The 20,148-nt window shown below is 40.6% G+C and overlaps 2 protein-coding genes and 1 long non-coding RNA gene across 12 annotated transcripts in view; all 3 read left to right on the forward strand.

Moving 5' to 3' along the window:
* Positions 1-3,968, forward strand: part of dtnbb (dystrobrevin, beta b) — a 36,855-nt gene extending 32,887 nt beyond the window's left edge. For all 7 annotated transcript variants that reach the window (XM_044047602.1, XM_044047605.1, XM_044047604.1 and 4 more), the window contains one exon: positions 92-3,968. The gene's annotated coding sequence lies outside the window, so the exon portion shown is untranslated. The remainder of the gene's footprint in view (positions 1-91) is intronic.
* A 979-nt stretch (positions 3,969-4,947) lies between these two features.
* Positions 4,948-6,577, forward strand: LOC122783325. Its single transcript, XR_006362033.1, has 3 exons — positions 4,948-5,107; positions 5,514-5,608; positions 5,718-6,577. It is a non-coding gene; the product is annotated as an uncharacterized LOC122783325 (long non-coding RNA).
* Positions 6,578-9,230: 2,653 nt separating this feature from the next.
* The window catches only part of LOC122783210 (DNA (cytosine-5)-methyltransferase 3A-like), a 51,618-nt gene continuing 40,700 nt past the window's right edge, over positions 9,231-20,148 (forward strand). For 3 of the 4 annotated variants that reach the window (XM_044047899.1, XM_044047900.1, XM_044047901.1), the window contains exons 1-3: positions 9,232-9,395; positions 11,336-11,570; positions 19,025-19,132. In XM_044047899.1, the coding sequence (XP_043903834.1) occupies positions 11,490-11,570; positions 19,025-19,132 (189 nt within the window). In that variant the 5' untranslated portion in view covers positions 9,232-9,395; positions 11,336-11,489. Of the gene's footprint in view, positions 9,396-11,335; positions 11,571-19,024; positions 19,133-20,148 lie in introns of all 4 variants that reach the window. The other variant, XM_044047898.1, reaches the window with a different exon arrangement.

Here is a 20,148-nt window from a genome sequence, read left to right on the forward strand (position 1 = left end):
TGCGCTTTATGCATATTTATATGTCTTAAAAGCAATTCATCCAGACTGCCAGCGACACTGAATCTGTTCCTCTCTGTGTGTGAATACGCAGGCACAGTAAGAGTATAGAAGCACTGAGGGAAAGAGAACACCACCCCACCTTGTAAGGACATACAGTCATCGAATCTGAAGAATCAGTAACAACAACAACAACAACAACAACAACAACGACAACCCTGGCATTAGCACGTAGAGTAATGCATGCTGTAATCTAACAGGATTTCACTATGTGAAAAAAAAAGAAGAAAAAGTTTCTAATTAGCGAGTGTGTGTGTTGTCCTGTAAACAAAAAAAAAAAGAAACCTGCTGTAATTACCCAACGATTTCCCTCATGACTGCTAAAGAATGGCTCGCTGTGTTTTCCTCACGCCCCAACTGTTCCATTGCAGGAGGTCATTCTGTATATAAAATACTGTAAACACATGACCTTGGGAAGACCCTGACACGGAGGTTACCTTCTTTTCATATGTTCCCCGTCATCGCTCCTAATAATATCATCGCTCATAATTTTTTTTTTCATAATTATTCTTATTATTTTTGCATGAAGTTGCACTAATGTCTGGATTTAGGTACTGCACCGCGCTATACGCCAGCTCTTTGTGGGTTATATGATGACAGCTGTCATGTCAGAAGTGTCCTGCCTTCAGGATTCACGCTGAGTGTGTTTACTGCACGTCCACGCTCTCAGGACACAATTCTCCTGTATCCAGCTGCTGCCAGGACACAGTTTAGGCTTAACTTAAGCCTGGGAACATGAGAAAACAGATAACTTGGCTCCATCGTAGTGTAATAAAGAGACTCTCTAGAGTCTCACTCCCACTGTTCACAGGCAATCAGCAAAAATGATCCAAAAAAGAAATGGTTTGACTATAATCCCTGAAACCTTTGACTCGCAGATCACTTGTTTCCCCCAACGTTCCTTTTTAAAGGACCATGAACAACATAAAATCTACTTTATCTCATTTTTATCTCACCTTGGGCTCTGGCAAAATGAAATCATATTCTTAGCTTAACACAAACACAATCGACCAAGGAAAACAGCTAGCTAAATGCTGTCTAAAGGCAATAAAATCTCATCTACCAGCACAAGTAACAGCTAACTAATAATTAGCATGCCGTACAAGTGTATAAATAACACGTTGTTGAATGTGCTGAACTATTTCCTCGGCGAACCACAACATGTGTTTTCTACACTTCATTTTTAGAAACAAATAAAAACAAAACATGCTATAGCTAGCCCCTGGTTTCAGTATTTATGCTAAGCTAACTGGATACAGACTATTTCCGCCCAAATGTTGAACCAGTATTTTAAAAAGGCCCAGTGTTTAAGATTTAGTGACACCTAATGGAGCGACTGCAGTGGAACGCTTCGGTCCGGTATGAATTTTTTTGGGTTTCCATTAAGAATAGTACCAAAATAACCGGTCTAAAGTTAAACCAGCTCAAACCGAGCTCCGTTGTAGTCTGCTGTGTCGCGGTGGATGTCGCTGTTTGTTGTCGTCGCGCCAGTACAACGCCACTTTGTTTGCGTAGCTCACACGGCGGTGCCTAAAGCACATATTTTAAGGCTACGGAAACTAAATTCTTTTTTATTTTAAAGCATTTCTACACATATACTCTTATGGGTAATTTTGCCCAATATACCCTAATGACCTTTTAAAAGCCAGAACACCAAGATATACAGCAGAGGACTCAAACTCAGTCTAGTTTGTAAAAAAACATTAAAATAATAATATTTATTTATAGTTTCAAATAACTCATTATAACTTGATATTAAGCGGGTTTGAGACCTCAGATAGACTAGTAATATTAGGATTCCATTCTCAGACGTTTGCAGTATGTTGTGGATAAGATTTTTACGTGCACGTAAACACACTCACTGAATCACACACTGTTCTGCTGCTACTGTGCTCTCCGCGAGCCTCCCTTTGCAAATAACGGCACACTAATGAGCCGAGGCTTATTGTTTCCTCCCAATGAAAACCTAAGCGAATCACCTGAAGGGCATTGTAACACTCAGCGCAGCATGGCGCCTCCTTTTCCAGAATACACTGACTAGCTGGTATAGCCTCAGTATTTATTTGTTCGGAAGCACCTCAGGATGTTTAGTCGTGACGACTTAGGCTCCGAGTTTTAGTTTTGGGCTACCAAAATGGACACTTAATAGAGTACGGGAGGGTGTGCGGTAGTCGTAAGAGAGTAGGAAATGCTTTGATAGCTTTACTTAGTCGGAATGTTACGTGCAATGACGGCAGGCGCTCAGGGAACGCAGAGCTCCTCTGTGGCTGAAATGTGGCGTAATAATAACGAGGAAAATGTCGACGATGATTTAAAATGAAGGGTTTCATTCTGAAATGGTTGTTTTTCTCACTGTCACGACGTTTCGTCCTAAAGTTGTCCATCGATTTCTCCCTCATTTTGGAATGAAACTCTTAGCTATTTTAAATGAAAACGTGGAGTAGAGGAAGTGGATTAGGAGAAGTTTCTCTGAAGTGCTGCAGTATGTGGTGAACGCATGTTATCGGGTAGAGTTTGTCTCTGTGTGAATTAGTGTCTTTCATATGGAAAAAGCAAAGTGTTCCGTCTGCTCCAGATGAGGTTTAATTTGAGCCGGACAGAGATCAGGTTTATGTAACTGTCACGTTTTGGTTTTTTTTTGTCTTCCGGTTTCAATGTCCTTTGTCCCTCAGTGTCGGCATTCGACTCAAATTCAAGACGAGCTGCAGCAGCGCGTCTGGTTTTTGATGAGATAAATGTGTGGCGGCAGTTTTTCGGAAATGTGACTGAACTAAAACTACAGGAAGCGGGAAGGTTTTTTTGTTTTGTTTAAAGTTTTGTACAGTAAGCTTGGGTATAAGGTTCCACCAACCTGTTACACTGTGTCAAGAAAAACAACAAAAACAAGCTCCTCTGTTATTGTCATTTTAAATGTGGTATTTTTCATTGGCTCCCCTTTTCTTCTCTCTGTGTGTCATCTTTATTGTTCTTCTCCTGGTTTTGCAAGTATTAGTGGAGTATATTTGTTGTAATGAGTTTCATGTGCGCGCTCGCGTCGTCGCCCGGTTTTCAATCCATGCAAAAAAAAGTGTGGGAACTGAAATGCCATCGAATTTAAATCAGAAAGCTCATTTTATTCAGCTTACAAAAGATCCAGAAATGATTCAAATGCAGAGGTTAAAAAAAAAGAATTCAACTCACCGTCTTCCCCTTCCCTGTGGTCACACATCTGAATGCATAACTAAGCTCCTTTTTTTGTTGTCGTTCTTTCAGTTTGTGCCTGTAGCTGTTCTGTAAAGTGCTGTAAAAAAAAGCAAATAAGATGATCAATTAGCCTTTATGTCGGCGTTTTAGTCTGTGACTATAGAGGTTTTTATTTCATTTATTTATTAATGTGTTCCGTGGGGAAAAAAAAGTTATTGCTCAGCCTTTACATTTGTGCCAAACTGTTTGCGGACATCGTGTGTCACACACATCCCAGGTATATAACGACGTGTATATCTGCATCGGTATGTTGTTGTTGCTCAGTCGTTGAACGTTCACATTTTACGGTTTCCGTTTAATAATCAGTACAGATAGAAGAGACATTCCAGATCCACTGATAGACAGTCGCTGGTGTCATTTTAACCAGTGCAGAGGCAATACCGTTCACCCTGCGTGACCAAACCAGGGGTAAAACACAGTTACACACACACACACACACACTGGGCCTTTTATTGTTTGCAGAGAGACTATGTGCAAAAAGACAACAACAACAACAACAGCGCTCCCCCTGATGTTATTTATCTATGTCTGTGTTCTGTATGGTTCTGCTTCTGGTACTCATTTGTTTCTCATGTTGAGTTTACAACACATAGTTTTATGTCACGAAGCCACTGTCTTTTGTAAATAAATCAAATGTGAGATATATTAAAAACAAAAGATTTAAAATATGTCTCTGGCGACTGGGGACTGTGGTGCTTGTTTTTTTTTTTTTAATGATTCATATCAAAACACTTCATCAAACACTGTAATTAACACTGACTTTGTCAAATGTGATCAGCTGATGATGTAGAATGTGTCTGGATAGGTGCAGTGTCCTCTTTCAGCTTGGGTCAGAGGAGGATAAAAATAGCTGCATCACTCCTAAATGGTCTAACCTTAAAAACAAAATGGTTTGTTGACAGTGCGTCCACGAGGAGACCGAGAGAGAGCGTCCACCAGTGGGTAGCACGACACCGCTCCTGTCTGAGGGACACGAGGCATCGTCTTGCATCTGCTGCAGCTGCTGTCCTCACATGACCTCACAGCGCACAGTGCCACTGACTTTATGAGGGGAGAGGAGAGGAGACACCAGCAGACTGTCCTGCTGCAGTAACATTACCTCTCTCACCCTCGGGCCCCACAGGGACTTGGTCTGTGAGCCTGCAGCCTTCATGCATTCAGGGAACCTGTGACATTTACCTCCCTGTGTCTCCGTCTAGTGGGCGTGTATGGCGTAGACGCAGAGGGACTGATGATGACAGTGACATGACAGTGACAACATGCACCTGAGAGGTTGAGATCAAACCTATAGTGTATGTGTTACACATGCCCACTAGATCCATGCAGACAGATAGATCGACAAGTTAATTTGTGTGGTTATTTATTAAATGATTGCCCTTTTCTGCATTACATATATATATGTATATAAATATATATATATATATAGTCGGAATATTGCTTTTGTGTTCCCCACACCTCTGTAAAATCCAATAGCGGCCCTGACATACAAACATTAGTTCACTTTACTCCTTGTCCCTCAATATGTACTTATGACTTGTATTTATGAAGTAACAGTTACTTGTATGGTGAAACACGCAAAAATACTTAGTGTTTAGAGTGAAGATGACTTTATTTAGAGTTAAGCTCACTAGCAATAACACGTTTTTACACAGGCTCACTCCCACTGCGCATGCGCAGTATCAACATCCATTCACTCAGTCTCTCCCGCGCAGCAACGCACAAGTCCACCAGCACACAGGCCGGGGGCACTGAGGCCAGCCTGCTAGCTCGAGTCACCGTCTTTTTTATTCTTTTAAAGAATAATAAGGTGAGTTATCGAGCAAGTTTGTCTCTGGATGTGTTTTAATTACTGCTACGACTGTTAGCGGTCGTCGCTAGCTAGCTAACGTTAGCGTTTGTCGCTAGCTAGCACTCCCCCTTTGAAACATGCATGTGAATCTATATATCTATAAAATAATATACTATAATTGCAATGCCTTGTTTTTAGTGAGGTAAGTACACACATAACAACAAAAATAAGATAAAAAAACCCCACAAAAAACAATAGTACAGAATTGGCATAATAATTTCTTTCAGTGTTTCGTTTTCGTTTTTTGGCCAAGTGTTTACTGATTTTCCGTTTCGGCCATAATAGACTTTCACAGATATTTTTGTACTGTAGCTTTTGAATGCTGCATTATCTATAGCTTAATTTGTTCATCATCCACTTCTAGAAACCAGATGTGACGGCAAATGTGCACCATTGTACTCCAAGGCCTCCCTGTTCTACCTGGTAAAGACCCCCAGTGACTTCTACAACACCTGCTTCGTAAGTTCTCATAGGAGCATATTAAATGAGCACACACAGTTATGGGGAAATTTGTACAAGACCGTGTACATATTCTTCTTTGTGGTTTGTGTTTTATTTTGAAATGCAGTGGAGAGAGACAGTAAATCCAGGGGCAGAGAGAGGGGATGATGGCATGCAGCAAATGGTCCAGGACGGATTCAAACCCGGGGTCGTCGTGGTAAGGACACAGCCTCAATATGTCATGTATTTGTTTGGTTTATTACAGGATTGTGACACTGATGAGACCCACCTTCACCCAGTGTCTACTGCCATCACTGCCATCATTGTTGACGGAGGTATTGTAATGGATAATCTCCAGAACCTGTTCGGGTAGGGACAGTATTAAAGTGTTTTGATGTCATTAAAGGCAATCTTTGAAAAAAAATGTATGTAATTGAACTATGTGATGACCTTGATTTATTATGTTTAATTGTTATTCAGATTATTTTAGGAGATTGGAACCTGTTTTTCATCCCTGTATAGATATTTGAAGCACTTTTTTGAAGCACAGATTGCTGAAGTAACTTGTTTTTTTTTTAAGTGCAATTGGTTTCCATGGTTTTAGCAAGTACGTCAGATTGCTATTCAAGTAAGTATAACTTAGAAATGCGAAGTTAGTCCAACTTAGATAAGTGTGTTATATGGACTAAACACGAGTTAATTTCACATGCAATGATTTAGTAAATTAAAATAGTAATTCTGAGTAGTCTCTACTAAGTTGAAAGTACATCTAAAATAAGTTACCAAGTACACACTGCTTGATTGTTTTAGTTGCTTAAACTCATTTATAAGTGTATTCTACGAAGTAAACGCTAGTGAGTACAACTTAAAATACCTAGTTCTCTTCACTTGTTTTTGAAGTGCAACCGGTTTGTATACTTTTCTTTAGTAATGATAACTAATTGGATTTTAGAGTAACTCAAATATGGTAAAAGTAGTGAATGATATAATGTGTATATATATATATATATATATATAGTGCTTTGTGATTGAGAATAATTCATGGAAAATATTAAGTTAAAAAAGGTACATTTTATTTGTTATTCCATATTCAGTTTGCATATTTGTCATGGTATTTGCAGGCCAGAAACTTGATTTAGTGTCTGTGCATTGAAGGACTGCATTACCCATAATACTTTGCAGCTGTGTTGTAATGCTTTTCCTGTCTCGTCATTTTATAGTTGGATTAAACTACAACACTTGCACTATTAGTAGTGGTATTGGTGGTAGAAGAAGTAGTTGTCATAGTATAATAGAGCTAGTAGTAGTAGTAATGGTGGCAAGAGTACTAGTTATCGTAGTACTCTACTACCATTACTTACTACTACAACTACTAGTATTGGTAGTAATTGTAGAAGTAGTAGTTGTAGTAGTACTAACAGTAGTAGTTATAGGTGCCTACTTGTACCTGTGTAGAAGAAAAGTTAATTTAATAAAAGCATGAATGAATGAATGTAGAATTCATCGTAAACCATGTTTTACTGATGGAACTTTAAAAGCATGAATGAATGAATGAATGTATATGGAATTCACTCTTCTCATCTTTTTTTCCTCATCCTGAACCTAACTTCTCTTCATCTTATCATTTTAACTCACAGAAGCTTCTTGTGTCACAATGACATTGAAATGTATGTGACCAGTTTGTGTTTTTATTTCTTTTTCTTCACGTGTTAAAAACATTTTTGAAGAGTTTTTTGAAGAGTTTCAAAATTCCATACTTTCAAGAGAAAGAAAAAACATATAAATGAAGTTTATTTGTGCGCTGAAGGTATCTGCGAGATACTGTGGACAAAAATACAATTGATCTTTCCATTTTAACCACATTTGAGTCGACCTGAGTCAGAAGAAAGGGACAGGTGAATTTGCCAATGTTAATTAACACAACACTGGTGATGTCAAATGTGTTCGTGCAACCAGTGCTCATACATGTATTGCAACAGAAGGTTCATATGTCGCTTTGTGAAATGAAATAGTTGGGGTTTGTAAAAAGGGAATGTGCAAGTCTGCAAATGTCAGTGGCGACCACTATATATAAAGCACTCACCACAAAACCACAGTGTATGTTCTCAAATATCTGCACCTACACACACAAAAAATATAAAATGAGTACGTACTGCACAAAGTAAGACTTGTATAAATGGAAATGGAATATGGAATAATCTGTAATAATAATCACCATGGATGGTTTATGTTTCACAAAGCTGCCACCAGGGGGCCCGTAAATGAAGCCAAAGACAGGAAACAAGGAAACAACCGTTTAATTTTAATTGATAATTTACACCTTCCCACTTCATTCCCACTTGCATTTCACAAATCTTGTTGTAAATTTCCCTTTTAATGCCCATAAGAACAGACCAGATTTGGCCTTGTTGACCTGTGGCACCTGCGCCATTAAATCAGCATAAACAAAGTCATTGTACATACATTGATGTACACAGACTGCACGGAGCCAGTGTGAACTCGAAAAGGGCACCTGGCCTTTGCACGGAGCGGCACTTAGACCCACCAGAGCAGTCATTAGAGACATTTGGCCCATTAAATTGTCCACTACAGAAATGAAGCATGGCCGTGTTGGAACTGTGGCCGGGTTTTAAAACCTTCAAAATAAAGCGCTTGGCGTCTTGGAGGCTGTATAATATTAGCCGTGGCCTTTGAGACTTTTGTGTCTGCTCGCCTCTATTGGCTAAATATAGCTGTCTGTCACCTATTTATATTGCTTTGTTCTGTTGTTTGCTTTACATTATTGCTATTGGTTATTATATATTATAAGTTAAAATTAGATTCTTCTTTTGTCATTGTACAAAACATACAACAGAATTCAGGAGCAATCTAGGACTGGGTTTAATAAAAAGTAATAAAAATAACCATGTTACCATGTTGCAAATGGTAACAACATGCATTACAGCAGAATTATTGGAAAACAGTTGATTAGTAATAATACTAGATTGTATTGTACCCTACTGCTATTACTTCTACTGTTAATAGTGGTACTATTAGTAGTAGTAGAAGAAGGTAGTAGAAGTAGTCATGGCAGCAATAGTAATAGTAAGTATAGTACTCGACTACCATTACTTCTACTACGACTACCACTACTAGTGGTACTTGTAGTTGTATAATAGTATTGATGGCACAAGTGGTGGTGATTGCAGAAGTAGTACTATTAACGATAGTAGTAGTAGCAGCAGCGGTAGTAGCACTAGTTATAGTGATAGAAGTAGTAGAAATAGTAATAGTAGCAGCAGTGGTAGTAGCACTAGTTATAGTGATAGAAGTAGTAGAAATAGTAATAGTAGCAGCACAGGTGATTGTAATGTAGTGCCACACTAATGCAGTACTACTATTTGCCGATATATAGTAGTATGGTGGTAACCCTAATACTAGCAGCAGTACTAGTAATACTTGTAGTAGTAGCAGCAGCAGCAGTAGTATTAGTAATGGTAGTACTGTACTAATAGTAGAACTACTACTAGTAGAAATAGTAGGTGTAGTTGAAGCAGTAGTATTAGTGGGGGGGTCCTCTATTAATCACCAGCCCCGCCCCTCTGCACGCGGTGCTGTAGTTGTAGAACGACGGGCTTTAGGACCCAGCGGCTGCCCCACACACACACACACACACATCCACACGCGTGCAGGCCGCTGCAGTGAGAGCGGCGCATCTGGAAGAGAGCTGTCCGGCTGGGGAGGCGGAGGACGGGGAGAGAAGAGGAAGGAGGCTCCGGGAGCAAGCGAGACAAAAAGGGTCAGGCCTGGGACCTGGGAAAATCGGGTAACGAACACACAGCGATTCATGCACTCACATCGGTTTAACCCGGCACTGAAACCACACAGGAAGGGAAAGCTTGATGTGAGCCAGAGCTGTGAAAGAGCTGAGAGCGGAAGACGCTCGATGGAAATGGGGGACCTAGCGATTCGGCGTTCGCCTGTTTTTCTGTGTGTGTGCAGATGTGCTGATTGGTCATCGCGATGTGCACTTGAGCTTGACGGAAATCCACAGCTCAGAAGCAGGATCGCGGCTCCTTCAAACACCGGCCTCATTAATAAAAAATTAGCCGGTGTTTAATCCTCCAGTGGCCGTGGCCTGTAAAATCCCCGGTGGGTCATGTTGCACACTCACCCTGCTACATAACAGGCGTCAAAACTTTGCCATTTCAACGCGTTTGCACCCGAATTATGAACGCAAATCAGCCATTTACAGCGAGTGCACTTTAATGTGCATATATATACGAATTTAAAATCAAAAATGGCCTTATTTTAATAGTGTTTTTCCAACACAATTTGTGTTTTGCAGGGGCTGGGACTATTAGTCCCTGAGGATAAATAAATCAGAGGCGATTGTCATCAATTTGGATTTAACCCTTTGGGGGAAACACCCTGTGTGTGAGTGAAGTCATACTGTAAAGGCATGTTTGTGCAATGACACAAATTGACACTTTTAAAATCATTATAATCACCCTCAATTTGATTTACAGCAACGTTTCAAGTTGTTTTGCTCCTAAATAGCTAACACTGTACATTTAGCGTAAAGGCCCAATAGGCGAGAGTAGGCAGGATACCTTATCCCACTGTATTTACAGTAGCAGCGTGTGAGCTTCCTGTATGACCCTGACGCTCAAATATGTCCCTCTTTATGACTCAATATACACTTGAACCAAAGTGATTTGAGGAAATATGCATTAAAAACATCCTTATTCGATCCTTGTAGTATTTTCTGTCTTCTAAATCTGTGGATAAGGATCGAACGATTGATCGGTATTTTTTGTAGTTTGACTCTATTGCAGCTAACTGCCGTTCAAGAAGAACCTTACACAGCTAAAGGAAGTTAACCCTTCCAAAGGTAAGGTGATTCTACACGAAATGCAAGTTCTGGCTAGTTTGTCCATTTGGGCTGCTGTAGACAAGATGATGGCCTCCGTAAAGCAAGGCCCTTGCCTTAAGTTCATATAAAGGGCTTATTCTGAGGCAAACGTACGTATAATAAATTCAATTTCAGCCAGAATGCCTTCCTAATTGTTACACACTGGACCTTTTAAATTGTATATATATGGTGCTTTTCCTCTGGAAGTGGAAAAGTGCCATCAGTGAATTACTTTTTGCTGATATCAGTAGTTTTGGGCCGTTGGACTCGGTACGATTGGGGCCTTGGTTCAGTTGGGGTTACAACAACCTGTTCCCCTCCTCGCCTGAGGCGGCGCTGCATCAATAATCTGTCGGTTATTGCAGGACAACTTCTGTTTTTATTTTGTTTCACGTGAACATGCTACGCATATACGCTGCTGCAACAATGGGCTCAGACATCGTTGGTTGTGTTTACCCACAATGCCCTGTGTTGTAGTCCGCTTCCTGCACTTGGTTCAGTTGAAGTGAACAGAGACCTATGTTTTCATGTCTATTTCATACTCGCTGTCGCAGCAGATGTGGATATAAAATATCTTAAATGTGCAAAACAAGTAATAGCTGTAGGAGGTAGCAGCTTTTTCTCAGCCGGCAGATCTTGGCGTGTCCCAAATGTTTCACACTGGACCTTTAAGCTCTGGTCCTTGCTTGAGAATACAGAGCAGTGGACATTTTTGATGTAATAATGTAATGCAGTGGTTGTTTAAAACTCAATGTTGACTCAAAAATGATGATGTTCAGTCCTACCGTCTCAACAAAATCTCAGTTGTGTGTTTTGTTGACAACGTTTTTCTTCTGTCACATCCCCCCTAGGAGAGCGCAGAGAGAAGAGGGATCATCGTCTCTCATTTCCTTGCTTTTTTTTTGTTTTGTTCCTTTTTTGACTTTTTTTCACCCGACACTCCCCCCCCCCATCTACGACCATCACCCCCACCGTCCCACCCACAAGCCCGCAACACTCCCAGCGATGCCGTCCAACACTGTCGCCAATGCCAACGCCGCTGCATTCAAAGGCTCCGACTTCACCAACTCACCTGGAAACAGAAAGGTTAGAAACTAAAGGTCCAGTATGTAAAATGCAGGTTGAATTATTCGTATATAAAAAATTTTTATATGGACATCATGAACCGGGTCAGCTTTTGAATTAGAATTTTGATGGTAGCTGAAGGCGCCATGAAGTTGCTTGTTGCAGCTGTATATCTCAATTTCTCTGCTGAATTCTACACACTGTACCTTTTTAAAGGGCTTGGCGAGTCAGTGAATTAGGCCGTGCCCAGACTGCCAGAAATTTTTTTTTTAAACATCCAGATTTGATCCAGATTGGTCTTCAAACTGAAATAGAAAAAAAACAAAAAACAAAAGCGCACGCTCTCAGTCTGTGAGTGGATTCAGTTAAATCTAAATCTAAATACCAGGTGAACTGTGTTTTTCTCCTCAATTTCTGAATCCAGAAAGTCTAGACGGCAAAAAAAAAACCAAAACACATGAGAGATGAAGTCATATTTAGAGGTAGTTTAACCCTTTTGTGACCATCCCGTCGTCACTGACAGGATTTGGCGTACGTTCTTCTCATTACCGTAATTCCTAGACTCCTAACTCCTAAATTCACAAACCAGGGACTAGCGATCTGTCGAGGATGTGACCCCACCTTTTGTGTCAGCTGAGATTGGCACAGCACCCCCCACGACCTTAATGTGGAAGATAAAATGGCAGAAGACAGATGGATAAAACTTAGAGAAATCGAGCTTTGCGCCCATATACTTGTCATTACGGTAGGCCTCAGGACTTCAGAGGAACGACCGTCCAATCACAGACAAGATTCACCAGGTCGTCACACATTTGTGATGTCAGAAGCACTCACTCATTGAAGATTTTTGTTTGGCCTGAATGTCATGACGGTCCTAAGAGGGTTTAACAAAACATATCGGTATCAGTTGTGATATTGGTATCATATTGGGGGGAACAATAGTGATTCAAATCAGATTTCCACAGATGTGTCACAGTGTGGATGTTCACTGAACTGAAATACAGCGGCAGGGGTTTTGATGTTGCGCGCTGCTCGCGGTTGCTGTCACTGAACACACCACACTCCACACTCCTCTGTTAAATATTAAGATTTTATACATTTCCGGACCGTGGAAAAGCTTTAATTCATGTTTTGGTGTCTTTGAATGAGTTGAGTATTAATTTGTCTGCCTGTCTTTACAAAGAACATTTCATCTCACCAAAGCTTTAAAAGTAGATTATTCCATACTGCTGTATTTTGCTTTTTTTTCCAAAAAAAAAAATCTATAATTGGTGTAAATATAGGAAACGTGTGTGTTAAAATTGTTTTGTTTCCTGGAAGAGACTTGAATTTCGGAGACATTTTGCAGCTGCAGTTACGTCAGGTCAAAGCCAGGTGAAAACCTTCCACGATTTTATGAATGGAGTTAATCGGTCAGTCAAAGCGAATGCACTATTGATCCCTGTAATTCAAAGACTTATGTGGATGGACTGCGCTGCATCGATCTGCATTGATTTTTTTTGTAACCAATCAGTCCATGTCAGAAGGGAGTGCCATGTCAGCTTTAATGATGCAGACAGACTCATTATCACCACCCATGTCTGTGTGTGTGTGTGTGTGTGACTGCAGCATCACTGGCGCTGCACAGTTGCCGCATCACTGTATTATGTGACATGTGCAGCTGTAATGGTGGTCGGTGACGTGGGCGTTGGCTGGCTTAGATTTGAACTGGAGCCGGAATGGCTCTCTTACTGGGAGAGAGCGGTCCTCTCCTTCTTCTTTCTGTGTTCCCATTACACAGTGCTGCCCCTTAGTCTTGTTGCCTGGCAACAGACATTGCTTTAAATAACTGGCTAACCAGACAGAAATAGTGCAGAGATATTGACAGTGTAGTAGGTTCACCCCAGGCTACAACAAATCATATTTCAGGCATTTCTGTTATTTTTTTTAAGTGGGTGAAGCTGTGTGGGAAAACATTGTGCTGTTTTCACTCTGTGTGTGTGTGTGTCCAGGCTGGACATTGGATGTGTCGATGTTGTGTAGGCTGTTCCCGCAGGCATCGTCAGGCGACACTGAATTGTGTCATCCTTTTATAAGTGGTTCCCAAATGAGGCTGCGTTGCACACCGGGCTGCACTCAAAACGTGCTATTATCTATGCAAATTCTGTTGCCCTGGTCAGAAGAAAAAAGACAAAACAACCAAAGCACCAGGCTCGCTAATCAATGACACAATGAACAGGCGCCGTCTGAAAAACACTTAGACTTACACCTACGTTTCAAATAAAGGCTTTGAAGGCCTGTTATAGCAACATCTGGAGTTTGATCCAGAAACGAACTGATGAATATTCTACAGAGCCATCGTTTTCTTATTATTTATAACCTCTTTAGTCATTTGTTTTTCTAATTGCAGTAATTTCGCCATGCAAATCAGGTTATCACCCACGGACAGTAATGGCTGATGGATTTGTTCCATTAGAGGTCGGGCTTTGTTACACGTGGAACAAAAATGTTGACGGCCTTTTTGATTTGAACTGGGCGCAGGAGTGTTTCAAGGGAATTTGGGAGTCCCATGCAAAAGGGACCGGCAGGGCCCCTCTGCTGTTGTGGCATGGGTTGTTTCCCACCGTGGTGTCATTACAGTTTCTTGTGGATAGTTGATGATACAATTTAAATCTTGGGTGCCCAACGAGTCGATTGCGATCTACCAGTCCATCGTGGACTCGTTCTCAGTCGATTGCGAGATGTAGCCTCTTTAATAATTAATCAACTCTTTGGTCATATTTTTGTCTTGGCTGTGCTGCGCCAACGTCAATGCTTGATCGAAACGCTATTGTCAGGCCATTGTGACAGATCCACAATGGCAGGTGACCACCTTGTGGCCTGCCTGAGACATGCAACCAGCTCTTACTTGCCCTGACTACAAGAAACTAGCTTCCTCTTCCACCAAGTTTCAGCAACTCCCAAAATACTTTTTCTATTACAGTATATCTGGATGTGTCGGTTTCTTGTTTACATTGTAATTATGCCATTTAAAGGCTGTTGGCAAATGATGACTATGTGAACTAGTAGATCCCGATAGACTAGAAACTTTTAGAGTAGATCTTGGTTTAAAAATGTTTGGGCACCCCTGATTTAAAGGTTCAGTTGTAGGAAAGGGCCTTGCTTTATGAACCAGCTCCAGTGTGCATTCTTCTTTTTGAAGTGGATGCTTCCTATTAAAAAATGCAGATAAACAACATCCTTTCTGGCATGTAAAGGCCACCATAGTCCTATGATGCGCTTGGGATAGGGAGGGTTGAGTGGAAGGATTGCTGTCGGGCCCTGTCTCAGCTTAGGGTCCCTGGACAATTGCCTGCTCTGTTGCAACATCCCTGTTTGGACATGGAGACACAAAAGAGAGTGAAAAGATACACATTCATCTTATTTCCTTTGAGAACCTTTTACACATGTCACGTCCGGCTAATCCCACAATGGAAGATCACATTATGTTGACAGCAGTGATAAGTGATTCAATATTTATGCCCATAAATAATCCATCCATCACCAGGATAACTTCACCTCTGTCTCATTGCAAGACCAGTGTAGTCGACGTTCTGGAGCTTTTAAACATCTCAAGAGCTTCATTCACGGACAGAATTTGCTTAATGGTCGTAAAGTTAAGGTGTTTTCTACAGAGTTTGTTTTTGATTTTGAAACCGGCAGCAGCAGGAAACTGAGTTTTGCGTCAAAGTCCAATCAGTTGCTGCTCTGAAGGTTTTTGATGGTATCGCGTAACCTTCATCAGCAGATGGAGTTTGCCATAGGGTTCGATTCTAACATGAAGATAAGTCTTTATAGTGCACTCTGTGGCATGAGTCAGAACAAAGGAGCAGAGACACATGGACCTGTTCAGTTCTTGGATTCTGAATCTAGTTGAGGGAAAGCAGAGTGGCAGAGTTTCCACCACAAAGGTGAACAACAGTCTGACAGAAGCTCTTGGTCTTTGCGGTCTTTATGCAGCTTACATGTGTCGGACAATTGGTGGGAGAAGAGAGCCATTGCACACATGAGGCACTGTGGGGACAGGAAGACACATAAAGAAAAACAGGAAGTGTCAAACAAAAGAGCATCATTTTTAAAATCGACAGCCTGACAAGTTGAACAGTTGGACTGTTCTATGTCAATTTAAAATGTTATTCATAAATGTTTAAAACAGTTCATATCTTGAGGTTATCGCCCTTTGCTTTAGAGTAAAGGAGTGCATATTTTTGATGGTATCTTGCAATACAGGGCTCTCATGTTGATGAGTGGGGTTGGGGTTTGAAGGTAATATGTTAATCTAATAACATATTCCACGAAACCTATTTTTGTCTTTTTGGCCCCAAATTGTCCCCTTAAACAGCATTGTGTGTGTGTGTGTGTGTGTGTGTGTGTGTGTGTGTGTGTGTGTGTGTGTGTGTGTGTGTGTGTGTGTGTGCATTTTAGCTTATGAATGGTGATGTGTGTTGTAATTATTTGTGGCAGATTTTGAAACGTCAAGTTCTTACACTTTACACTTCAAACTCACACTTTAATAAGTGGAACGAGTACTTGCAGGTGAAACCTATTTTCGGACTTCCCCCAGCAACAAGAAATGCTATTTTCTGATTGGCTGATAGGTTGCTAATTCAATATATATATATATATATATATATATATATATATATATATATATATATATATATATATATATATATTTAGTGCAACGGTCCTCATTTTAGCGCTTCGGCCGCAAATCATAGCCTAACAGGCTGCCACGCTAAAATGCGCTAGCTAGAACCCTGCAATAATTAAAAGCTATGTTGGTAGAGAAGTAATTAATTTTGAATCTAGTCAGTAAATACCAACAGCTCTCTGTCCTGAACTCCCCAAAGCACTTAAGAATGGAAAGAAAGTCATATGCAAGGTATACTGTATGAAAATACTGTACTTTTACTGTAAATACTTCGAAAAGCATTACATAACCTAGCTTTAAAGAGAGAGAGAGATATGATGTACACACACCACCATTTGCTCCACAGTGAGTATTTTATTGAATCATGTTAAAATGCAGTTTAGCGCCGCACTCGGACACAGTTTTGACTTGTTTTAGAGCAGATTGGAAAATTAGGTTGGAAGACAGAGTAACTGCTCGTGTGCAGTGTAGAGTGTTATTACCCTGGAGTTTGTGAAGGTGCTGCGCGTGTCCTTGGTCTCCCCTGAAATTCAGTCCTATATTTAACTCCACCCGTTACACAAAGACAAAGTCATGTCATCTAACACTGATCCTCTCTCGTGTTGTGCCTCAACATAAAGCTGCATCCATACTGCTACGCTTTCTTTTAAAAATGCATGAATGCTGCTCTGTCGCCCAGCACTTTCTCGCCGTTTCAGAGCCCCCCCAAAAATGGAGGATTTGTCCTTATTTTCATTCAAAAACGACACAAGCCTTTTGAAATGATGACACAGTTACCCAAGTTAATTTCCTGACAGGTTCTTATCAGCTGCGTCTTGACTTTCGTCGGTTCAGTTTCACCTCGTCGTCAGCCCTTAACCGAAATCTTTGCTCTTATGTTTCACCATTGTTGTATCAGGTTAGTTCTACTTTTAAATGTGAGTGGACAACTGCATAAAGTCTTAAAATGGTTTTCATCCTATCTCTCAAGTAGCAGCTTTAGCGTGTTTGCAAACGAAATTATGTCTGAATCCACCATGGAGGGGTACCCCAGGGTTCTGTCCTGGGGCCTATACTGTTCCTATTATACCTCCTCCCCTTGGGACAGATCATTAGATCTCTCAAATCCTTAATCAACTGTTTGACTAGCATCAAGCAGTGGTTAAATGACAATTATCTACAACTAAACTCAGATAAAAACCCTGGTTGTTGTACCCGAGTGTAAAATCCTGCTAATCAAGCAGCATATCGGTTCCTTAAGCCCGTGTGTCCAGTCGGACCTCAGAAATCTTGGTGTTGTGTTTGATTCGGAAATGTCCTTAATGAACCACTCAAAAGAGCTAATCTGAAACTGCTATTTCCACCTACGGAACATTTCCAAAAGTCGCCTTTTTCCTACATGACCTTGACTATCTGCAGACTGTCCAGAATTTGGCAGCTATACCTTTCACTCTCCCCTATTTTTGCGTCCCTTTAATGGTTACCAGTTCATTTTAGAATGCAGTTTGAGTCCTAGCTTTAAATAGTAAGGCTGCTTCATACATTGCTAATCTGCTGCACCTTTAACCCCCCCCTCTAATCTCAGGCCAGCAGATCAGAGGCTATTAGTGGTTCCCCAATCAAAGTACAAAACTAGAGGAAAACCAGGTAGTAGCACCTAGACTTTGGAATGCTGCGTGTCCACTTTTTTTTTGTAGTGTATTGTACTTTAGTTTTTTTTATATATATTTTTATTTTTACTTGTCAGCGTGTGTCCTGTGGATCTATTTCATTTGAAAGCACTATTTCTAAATGAAAGGGTAATTGTATGGATGTGGCCTAAAATAATATGAATTCATCTTTGAGGGAAATCTCTCAGCACTGGAGGAATTTAATAAGGACCTATCGTCCTCTGCCATAGAGTCTCATTTGCATTCAGACTTGGTGCTGGTGGTTCTATTCAGCCAATATTGACACTGAAAGCATGTACATTAGGATCATCTTTTCTCCCATCAAAACCCCGGGGGTAGTTGGTGGTGGTGGTGCCGGTGGACACGGGCCTTTGTTCGTGGGTTTTATTAATCAGAGAGAAATTGCAGCGAGGGAAAGGTGGGGGTCGGTCGGCGTCTTTGTAGCGGTGTCAAGAGGGAATTGTCTGCGGAAGGTCAGAGCCGCGTCCGCAGAGCTTTCACTTCAGCTTAGTTCAAAGGAACATGTCACTCAAGTTTCTGTCTGCCTCCAAAGTACACTCGAGGAACCGCTTTTTGGAAGTGTTTTTGGGGGAGGCGCCGGTTTGAGTGCGTTTGCCTGCAGGTCCCGTATCACTCGTGTTGCCTCTCTGGATCACGTGACTGCACAAACTTGAAGATGTTAGTGTGTATGTGCATCCATGCCATAAAGGGCCACTTTACCCATAAAATGTCATTTTTTTTAAACAAATTTCCAGCGATAAATGTGTTTTTGATCATCATGTCTCATTCCCACAACAACAGAGGAAGTTGGGATTTAAAGAAAGAAAGATAACTGACAAAAAAATCTGACGTCGAAGTCACATCCTTCAAAAAGAATAAAAGTCCTACGCTGCTTTTCACAGTGTTTCTGTCAATTATAACACGTTTTATGAGTAAAAGATCATAAAATATCTGAATAAAAAGGTCAAATTTAATCCATCTCTGTATTAGAATGTGAATTAAGCAGCATCATAATGATTTAAAGTTTATTCTTCCAAAAAAAAAGGTGTAAAATGACCCTTTAAACGTGTCCATCTAATTAAAAGAGGTGCACTGTTACTTCAGCTTGTGTGTGATACTGTGTCCAAATGACGGTGTGCTCTCTTTGTTTGCAGGGTGACGGCACAATACTGGACGTGGACCTGATGACAGAAGAAAAGGCAGCTAAAAGTAGTGCCTCGTGTCAGTTTGGCAAGCCAGGAAGAAAGCGCAAGCATTTTCCCGTGAGTGTTTTGACTTATTATGAATCTTTACGTCCATTCATACTTGTTTTATGGCGATTTTTCTGTCACTTTTCCTCGTTAGTATTTGTTAAATATTGCTCTCGGGCAACATTGGATATCGGCTCTGTGATCGCGTAGGTGTTTACCAGCTTATCGGACGTTTTAACGCCCTGAGTTGCTCGGTTTGGTTTGGTTAGAGCTAACTTTTTTTCAAGGCAGCTGGATGACCGGAGATTAGCTAAACCTGACAGATTGGACTGACGGATGCAACACAATATATGTGCGATGTCATGATATTTATTCCACTTCTTCTACCTACAACCCGAATAACTTAGAAATAGCCACTCTTCCTAATCGGAATTAGATTTGCGTCAACAACATTTTCCACGAAGCGAGCAACACTTTATGAATTGAGCGAATCAAAAATGAACCACTAAGCCAAAATACACAAATTGCAAATAAAATAGCGATTTAGTCATTCAAAAATATTGTATTTTATTAGTTATTAGCGCTCCCTCACTTTGCGCCGTTGTTTTTTTGTTTGCAATTCTTCAAGAAAAGTGCCTTTTTTAGAAAATATTGACACAATAAAAAACATTGAAATAGACATTGTAGTCGAGCTGTGATCTGCAAACGGTTGCTCGCCACACTGCTGATGTCTTTGACATGGATGTTCGAGGAGGACTGACCCGTCGCCTGAAATGAAACACTCAAAATTTAATAAAACCACCGGACGTTCTTTAATCGATCTGTCTCTAGCGCGTCGGGCTAATCCAAAATAGTGAAAATGCGGGGGGGTGCTCTGAAAACACCCCCATTAGCACTTGGTACTTTCCTCCTGGCAAAAAAATCGACCATTCAGAATTTTGGTCGAGCCAGAACGTATCGACCAATCGAGTTTACAGCCCTAGTGTAGACCAAATGTATGTTTATGTATATATGTATGTATGAATGTATATATATATATATATATATACATTGTGTGTGTATGTATATGTATATATGTATATATGTGT

Source organism: Solea senegalensis, linkage group LG16 (assembly GCF_019176455.1).
Source record: "Solea senegalensis isolate Sse05_10M linkage group LG16, IFAPA_SoseM_1, whole genome shotgun sequence".
Lineage (NCBI taxonomy): Eukaryota > Metazoa > Chordata > Actinopteri > Pleuronectiformes > Soleidae > Solea > Solea senegalensis.